General features: G+C 43.1%; 1 protein-coding gene across 2 annotated transcripts in view; it reads right to left on the bottom strand.

Moving 5' to 3' along the window:
* Positions 1–9,316, bottom strand: part of LOC110074209 (sodium/hydrogen exchanger 11) — a 117,271-nt gene that overhangs the window by 11,561 nt on the left and 96,394 nt on the right. The window contains exon 27 of one of the 2 annotated variants that reach the window (XM_020784199.3): positions 3,765–5,836. The exons of the other annotated variant lie outside the window; for it this stretch is intronic. Coding sequence (XP_020639858.3) covers positions 5,777–5,836 — 60 coding nt within the window. The 3' untranslated portion in view covers positions 3,765–5,776. Of the gene's footprint in view, positions 1–3,764; positions 5,837–9,316 lie in introns of those variants that run through there. 2 annotated transcript variants of the gene reach the window in all.

Here is a 9,316-nt window from a genome sequence, read left to right as displayed (position 1 = left end):
GTTGATGCAGCCTAGGACTGTGTTGGCTTTCTTGGCAGCTGCAGCACATTGCTGACTCATCTTTAGGTGGTGGTGCACCAGGACACCCAAATCCCTCTCACAGGTACTACTATAAAGCCAGTTACTATCTATCCTGTACTTGTGCATCTGGTTTCTCCTGCCTAAGTACAGGGCCTTGCTTTTCCTGCCACTGAACTGCATCTTATTGGATAGGGCCCAATGTTCAAGTCTGTCTAGATCCTTCTAGATGTTGAGTCTATCTTCCAAAGTATTAGCAATTCCCCCCCAGTTTTGTGTCATCAGCAAATCTGCGGAGTGCTCCTTTAATGGGTGGACCATTTTTCTCCTTTTCCTTCCTTCAGATCCATTCATAGGTACCAACATTGTTACCTCCAAAGCTTTTTACCATCAGGTTCTCACTTGTTCTCGCCAAACCCACAACCCTTTAAGGATATTGCCACCTGAAGGAGGAGCAGACAATCCATGCCTCCCCTTTCCAGTTTGAGGATACCTCAGACCACCCCAATGAAGTTGCAGCAGCTTAAAATATGAATGAATACAGTGCCTTCAATAAAACCGTAGATGGACCACCAAGAGAAAAGAGGGTGGGTGAAGGTCTGGCCATCCCTAGGTAGCCTGATAGCACTTGCATCCTTCCCAAGCAAACAGGATTGGAAGCATCCTGCCATACCCCTGTAAGGAGCCCACCCCTGGCTCCCTTCTGATTGTTCAGGGGAAAGTTCCTGGGAAGGTTCCCAATCCAGTGCAAAATGAGAGCGGCCCACACTGCAGGCCTCTCATGCTGTCAACCAGCAAATCTGGCCCAGGAATGAGTTCTAAACCATAACTGGCATAATACTTTTGTTTTTGTTTCTTCTGAAACAGACTTGAGTGCTTCTATGAAGTCTGAGAAAAGGCAACAGCATGTGCACAGCTGTTATTTGCATTGATTGCATGAAAAAACTAATCTTAAATCTTCCTTTTCATTCCCTAGGACTGATCATCAAACTCTAGTGGCATAGGCATCCGTCAATGGCCCTGTATGATATGTGATACTGACTGCTGTTGGCTGAAGAATATGACCTTAAATCCAAGAATTTGGATCTCTTGAGGATTTCATCTGGAGCTTATTGGAGCCAGTGATTGCTGCACTAATTTCACAAGGGATCATGACCAGCAACGTTTATATTCTAGACTTTAAAGACACTGTACAGAAATTCTAAGTGTAAAAATTGTACATTGAAAAATAAGAGAGGTTACTTACCATGGTTCTTCAAGTGGTACTCTGTGAATCCCCACGAATGGGTTAAACTTAGCCTGCGCAGGTCTCTTTGGAATATTCTAGAGCTTAAATAACTGACCAATAGAACGTTTCTCTGTGGTGCACATGCCCCTCCTGTCCATGATACCTCAGTTCCGAACATCCACCGCTGTCATAGCTCTGATAATTAGAAAGCTGTAGACAACCCATGACGGACAGTGGGGAGGTTGGGCGGGATGTGTGGATTCACAGAGTACCACTCGAAAAACCATGGTTACAGGTAAGCAACCTCTCTTTCTTCTTTGTGTCTCTGTGAATGCACACGAATGGGTGACTAGCAAGCTCACTTACCAGAAGGAGGGCCGTCACGGTTTATATCATCAAAAACAGGGTCCTGCTTGGGGGGGGGGGGGGAGGTTGGTCTATATTAAGTTCCAATGATTTGGCCATGTGTGGAATTAACTGAGAATATGATGTAAAGTCTTTGGAGGGAGATGGGAGATGGATAACAGTGACATCTGAATCTGGTGTAATTTTGAGGGGGATTCCCTAGAAGCCTCCGAAGGTGGGTCCTGCTCAGAGACCGATGAGACTGAAGAAGCTCTAGATCCCCTATGAGGAGACAGAGGTGGTGAAGGTGAACAAGGATGAGATCTCAATATGGAGGCTGGGGCTTGGGAAATTGGTGTGGCAGTCTCCGTGTCAGGTGGATAAGCGGTTCTAGAAGATGCAGCCGGGTGAGATGACTGAACATGAGATGCTTTAGGATGGGATACTGAGGGTGATGGTATCGATGGAGCCTGAGAACACTTCACAGGATGTGATGATTGCGGATCCTGCTGTGGTAAATGGCTTCAAGTCCATAGGCTCAAGTTGGAGATAAGCTCAATGCCGATGTCAAGGTGGTGAAGGCGATAGAGATGAACCAGCCAGGGAACCGTAGACATATCGTACGCTCTTGGGCCTGACATAATCGTCAGTGTCATAAAAGGGATCAAGATTGTCCCCATGGTACCGACGTCGACCGCCACACCAATCAATTTCCACATAAAGTGGCTCTTCATAGTCAGTGAAAGCATGCTGCTGAGGTGGACACAGAAGAACTATAACCTCCCGATGTTGAGAGAGTTATCAGCCTGGAGAAACATGCCAACATTTTGCTAGATGCATACATGGAGGGGATTGTTGTGGTGACACCTCCGAGCTCGACAGCTGAATCCCTGTTGCCTGCCGGATTGACATAGGGCTTGAATTGGCCAAAGCTGGGCTGGAGATTACATCAGCCTCAGAACGGCCATGACTCGGATACAGGCTCGGAATCGATACCGAAGCCTGCGTCTATGGCTGCAGTACAAAGCCATCCCCTTCAGAAAGCGATTTGGGATCATGAAGCTCGGCTATCAGCAAGGGCAGGGTGACTCGAACTGGAGGACGTTCCCTCGGTTGAACAGACTTAGAAGGCTGTTTAGCTTTTTAATGTTCAACTACCTCCTCCTTTTTCTTGGGATCTTTAACTGATGGCAACTTTGATGTCGATGCTGACCCTGACTTTGAAAACTTCTTCGAGGTGGAAACCTTCGAAGAAGCTCTCGAAGAAGGTGTAGCAGGCACTAGCGAGACAGTGGGATCGGGATGAGGAGAGGGAGGAGCAGGAGGCACAGTAGGTTCCCTGGTTGTCAAGCTCGACGGTGTTAACGGCTTCTCCCAAAGATACAAGTGGAGTCGCTGTAAGCGGAGCTTCAGGGCAGGCTTGGTTAATTTTGCACACTCTTGACAAGGGTTGGGCTGGTGTCTTTCCCCCAAACAGAATAAACAGTGGTTGTGGCTGTCCGTAAAAGGAATCTTGTTAGCACATGACGTACAGCATTGAATGGGCCTGAAGAGGCCATAAAATTTGGTGGGAACAGAGAAAGATGGGTGGAAAGGAAAGAAAAAGACTCACGGGAAGTGTTAACAATAGCAGTCCAGGATCAAAAACCAGGGAGTCAAGCCGAGAAGATAAAGATCCAAGTATCAAGTCCAATTCCGTAATCCAAATCACAAACGGTAACCAGTCCAAAAGCCAAAAACCAGATGCAATAACGGCAGCCAATCCAAAATGCAAGAATTGAAAATCAAGTCAGTCCAAGTTGAAATACTCCAGATAAGAAAAACTGTAGTCAAGAAAACACGTCAAGATCAAAACCAGAAACTGTAAATGAATTGAAAATAGCTCTAGGTGTCGTGAAGGAGTCCAATTGCAGCAGCGGCAAAAAGGAACTGAGGTACCACGTGTGGGCAGGGCATGTGCACCATGAGGAAAAGTTCTATTGGTCAGTTATTTAAGCCCTAGAATATTCCGAATAGTCCTGCGCAGGTGCAGTTTAACTCATTTGTGTGCATTCACAGAGACCATGAAGAACCAATAAATTTTTGTGTGTGTTTATACTGTATTTCTTTAAATGATGAGTGGCTTGTGAAATAAGATCTTGATACCCAAGTACCAATAGTAGTGACACTGTAGTTAAAATAGTAAGAATAGTTTTATTTTAAAAAGTGAATACACAAATCCAATGTATTTGAGACATAACTATTTGACAATTAGTGACCAAAGTATTTAGCAGTTTTCATTATTTTTCACTTTCCCCTCAAAAAAAATGCTGATGCCCATGTTTCTTTTAGTTTGGCAAAACAGAAAGTTGAACTGCAGTGCCCTTTAAATATTTTGGTTGCTTTAGATTTAAAACAATGATTTAAAAAGAAATCTGGTGTTCAACATTTTACAGCAGGCTTTTGAAGTGCACATGGCTTGTTGTGTATTTTTAAGTGATTCGCCTACTTTTTTAAACCCATTCACCAGATGTACTTTAATTCAGAGCATTAAAAAAATTAAATATTTTGGAACAATCTTCATATTTAAAAAACTGTAATCCTTTCAACAAATCAACCAATAATGAAATGCCCATGATGCTCATGTAATTACAGGTCATGTGTTTTAAAGGTATAATATATTTAAATATCAAAACTGGACACTTGAGCATGTTAATTGTTATACTTTCACTGTTCTGATCTGGTGAAGTTTTTCATTTGTAAAGCCAAAAGGAAACTCTGAATAATGGCCAATGGCTTATTTTAGAAAGTGTCCCAAGCTATGTGCCTAATACTACATTGCATACAGAAATAAAAACAAATGTATACTGGTACTTTCTTCTTCCCTTATTCCTAACATCTCAAAGCCAGTGTCTGGTCCACTTCTGTTCCAGATGACTGTTCAGGTGTAATCCAAGGGCCGTTCACATCTTACAGAGAAGGGGTAGAGGGTAGAGCAGAAGGGTGCTTTTTCATTTCATCTACTGAAGAGGAAGAAACAGCTGTCCTGCTCTAATAGCTACATATCATATACCTTGGAGTTCTATGCTGGGGAACTAATTGAATGAATTTCCTATAGATACAAAATATAATACAACATCAGAAATAAATGCTTCAACATTCATAGCTTTTTTTTCATGGTGTTAGAAAAAAACCCTGCTGGCTGGCTCTATGAAGTTGAAATTAAAACATCTGGAGAATGGCAGGAGGAGAGCACTGTGCAAGGAGTGTCGGGTGTCTTAATCAAACACATTGTAGCCTATATTGTTCTGCTGCTGTGTTACATTCACGCTCACACTAAAAAGAAACCCTTAACTATTGTTCACTTTTCCTTATTATCCTGTTCCATTCAAAAGGTGCCTTTGCAGGAAAGACAAGAGGAATTACTGTGAGTTGGGAAATGACAGTTCATCAGACGCTGCTTTTTAAAGCTTCCACAAGATGCTGCCATCACCACCACCACGTTTTTCAAGTAAATAGTATGTGATTTGTGCAACAGCGTAGTGCAACTTAGGAGTCATCCATTTTTTCAAAAAAGCATCACAGTTGATGTGATGTAAATAATATGGAATGGTCGTTCTCAGATATGGAGCCATTTGCTACTGGCCCATGTGTGTGCCTGTCTTAAGCCTCAGAGGAGGTAAGAAATTAGTGGACCTGGACAATGCGGTTGAACAAGCATGTAGTAGATTCTTTGAAAAGAAGTTAAATATGTGGAATGAAATGTTACAGAGCAGAGACAGGAAACATGTGGACATCCACCACATGGTTCTTTTGTGGTTCTCACTGCCCTGCATGTTCTGCCACCCCCATCAAATTGCTGCTGAAAATTGGGAGAGGCATGGGGGGAGGGTGAATTCTCTCTTGCACAAGGTACGATTATTATGGTCGCAGAGCTGTTCTTGCTTCCAGATTTTTGGCCCTTGCTGGATTCTCACAATGGATTCCCCACAATGTCTCCCAGAATTTTAGAAGATACCACCTCTTGCAATTGTATTACGTCAGACATTCCTTATTTTCACGTTAGGAGAAATTGAGATTTCCCTTTGCTGTCTGGCAGCTGTCTTGGAAAATAAATTATTTTCAGTTCTTTAACATGAAGGTCCCTGAACTATGTAGACTTGTGCTTTGTGTCATCAGTTTTCTTTGCGATGGCATTGTATCTTGTTAAACTTTGCACATACTGGAATCTTTTTTCTTCTTGTCCTTTTGGCCGATCAAATTGTTCTGTTTAAAGGGAAAAAAAAGGTTTCAGCATGGTTCAACACAAGCTGTAGGTGGCAAGAAGAACTACCCATCACAAGTTCATCCACAATAAAAGTTGAAGAATTACCCTCAGTTTTATAAAGGATGGCTGAAGCTAAAGAAGTCTATCAATGAACTAAGGGACAGACAGAAAACAGACAGCAATTACAATGGCAGGGGGGCATGTTCTAGGAGGCAAATGACATTTTTGTAGCAGTGAGCTTACAAACAACAAGCATGCTAGTCGTGCCAGGAAGCTTGGGAAGCCACTATAACTGAAGGATGCAGATGGTTCCTTTCACTCCATGGTAAACTGATTCAGCTGAGTTTCTGCAAGAAAGAGCCCTCTGTTCAAAGAAAGCAAGCAGGAAGTTGTACTTCTAAAGAAGTGCTATTCTTTGGTAAGAAGGAGGTTGAAAGTGAATATGATTCTCCCTCACCACCCAGTTGCACTTGCCATTCCATGTATGGATAAGAAGGGTATTGGGAGTATGGAACTAGTTAGCTAATTATGTGCTGTCAAGCTGGAACTGATCTATAACCAACCTAATAGGGCTTTCAAGGTAGGTGAGATGTTTAAGGAGTGGTTTTACCTATTCCATTTCCCCCAGTGAGGTACCATAGCTAGGCCGAGTTTCAGACTCAGGCCTCCAGAGTCCTAGTGCGTCATTTGATCTGCTACAACATAAAAAAGGTAAAGGTAAAGGTTCCCCTTGACAATTTTTTTGTCCAGTTGTGTTCGACTCTAGGGGGCAGTGCTCATCCCCGTTTCTAAGCCATAGAGCCAGCGTTTGTCTGAAAACAATCTTCCGTGGTCACATGGCCAGTGCGACTTAGACACGGAATGCTGTTACCTTCCCACTAAAGTGGTCCCTATTTATCTACTTGCATTTGCATGCTTTCGAACCGCTAGGTTGGCGGGAGCTGGGACAAGCGATGGGAGCTCACTCCATCGCGTGGATTCGATCTTACGACTGCTTGGTCTTCTGACCCTGCAGCACAGGCTTCTGCGGTTTAGCCCGCAACGCCACCACGTCCCCATACCAGGTGCCATATGGAATTAACATGCTATTTTTTAAGTAGCTGGAAAATGAGGTTACAGCTTGAGATGGGCACAAACCTTGTTTCATAGGTTCGTGCTGGTTCATGTGCATTCCCTTCCCCCATTCCCTTCCCCCACTCTCCGGCTGGATTCCCCCATTCACTGGCTGGCTCCTGTCCTCATCCTCTTCAGCTGTTCAACCATTCAGACAAGGAGGCAAGCCCATGCTCCTGCCAGGGACTGGTTGAACAGCCAAAGAGGAGGAGGAGAGAAGCATGCACCAGCTGGTGAGTGGGGGGATCCAGCTGGGAGGTGGGCAAAGGGAATGTGTGGCACCTGTGGTGTCATGCATACAAACCAGCACGAACCTCCGAACTGAGATTCATGCCCATCTCTAGTCACTGCTGAAATGATGCTTGGTTCTTTCTGTTGTCTCTCCTCTTTGGTTGAGCTTGGCAAAGAATTTGTCAATGAAAGTGTGCCTTTGTGGTCTGGTTTTATTGTTTTAGTAGTCCCTGAAGTTTCATCTGGGACAGATGAAACCTGGGGAGCTTGAGAACATTTATTCATGTAATTATTGGTAGGGAGAGATAAGGTAAGAAATTCCAGCCTGACCAATACAGAAGGAAAGGTTTCTGGTTATCTTTTCCTCCTTTCAAGTTTGAATCCAAACAAAGACAACAGTGGATTTTCCATTGCCACCAAACCCTCCTTCTTAACAAATTAGCAAAAAAGGAAAATGTCATCCAAAATCTGATTGTGGGTGAGAATGTCGACTGGAGTGTAGTAAAGCAACCTGGGGAGGTTGGTCCCATCCAGCACTGTCTGTCTGTTTGTTCTGTAATACAACAGGCTGGAGCAGAGGCGATGTGGAGTGGCTGCAATCTGCCAAAGATCATCAAGTGTAATGATGTGTCATCGGAAACCAAGACCAAGGTCATCCACATTCTTATACAGTGGTGCCTCGCTTAACGACATTAATTCATTCCAGCGAAATCGCTGTAGAGTGAAAATGTCGTAAAGCGAAATTTAAAAAGCCATTGAAACGCATTAAAACCTGGTTAACGTGTTCCAATGGGCTAAAAACTCACCATCCAGCGAAGATCCTCCATACGGTGGCCATTTTCAGTGCCTATATAGTGAGGAATCCGTCCCTAAGCACAGCTGGGGAGCCATTTTGAGCACCTGGTGGCCATTTTGAAAACCTGATGATCAGCTGTTTTGATCATCGTAATGTGAAGAATCGGTTCGCGAAGAAGGGAACCGATCTTTGCAAAGCGAAAAAAACCCATTTAGACCATTGTTTTGCAATTGCAATCGCATAAACATCGTCATGAAACGAATTCATTGTAATGAGGGGTAACTGTTAAACGGGGCACGACTGTATTTCCAATCAACCTGTATGGGTGTGAAAGCTGGACAGTTAAAAAAAGAGAGGAAAAAACTGATTCATTTGAAATGTGCTGCAAAAGAGCTTTGCAGATATCTTGGACTGTCAAAAAGACAAACAAGTGGATCAAAATAACCCTGGAGGCAAAAATGTTGAAACTGAGGCTGTCCTTCTTTGGTCACATCATGAGACAGTAGAGTTCTCTGGAAAATATCACAGTGCTGGGAAAGCTGGAAGGCAGGAAAAGAGGATGTCCCAAACCAAGATGGTCTAACTCCCTAAAGGAAGCCATAGGCTTGAGTGTGCTGGAGCTGAGCTGTTGAGGACTGCATTTGGGAGATTGCTCATTTATAGAGTCGCCATAAGTCAGAAGCAACTTGATGGCACATTACGACAATAATGCAGGTTTAAATTTCCTTTTGATTTCTTGGATCTTAGCAGTGTTGTAAAGCAGGGATATGAATGAATTGGCAATAGATTGGTCTGGGGAATCAAGCAGAGAGTTATCAAGAGTTAATTAATTAATAATTTATCTACTTAATATATTTTATGCCACATTTTTCCTGAAAAGGATTCAAGGAGGCTTACAGTATGAAAAGAAACAATATTAAAAGGAAAAATTCAAAATATTACAATATTTAAAAAGAATTAAATAAATATATTAAAAACATGTACTTAAAGCCAAGGTTTTGCCTCTGTGAGCAGTAAATAAGGTGCACCTGAGAAGAGAAGTACTTGTGAAGAAAGTTACAGAAGTTGGTCCTGCTTATGCTAGATTAAGTGGAAATATGGCGCAGGCAACAAGACATACAGGACAGAGGAGAAAATCTTGGGACAGAGTTCAAGAGCTGGGTGTCATCAGCTCGTAACTGGTACTGAAAACTGAGAATGAATGCCTAGGGACAGAGGAGCAGAAAGAGAAGAAAATCCCTGTGAGGCTCTTAAAGAAGAGATTCACCTCACAGAAGAACCGAAAGAACAGCTTGGAAGAGAACTATCTCAGGAGAGAATCACTAAGGAATTAAAGAGG

This window comes from Pogona vitticeps, chromosome 1, assembly GCF_051106095.1.
Source record: "Pogona vitticeps strain Pit_001003342236 chromosome 1, PviZW2.1, whole genome shotgun sequence".
Lineage (NCBI taxonomy): Eukaryota > Metazoa > Chordata > Lepidosauria > Squamata > Agamidae > Pogona > Pogona vitticeps.
The sequence above is the reverse complement of the archived record's forward strand: the minus strand, read 5'-3'. Positions and strand labels throughout refer to the sequence as shown.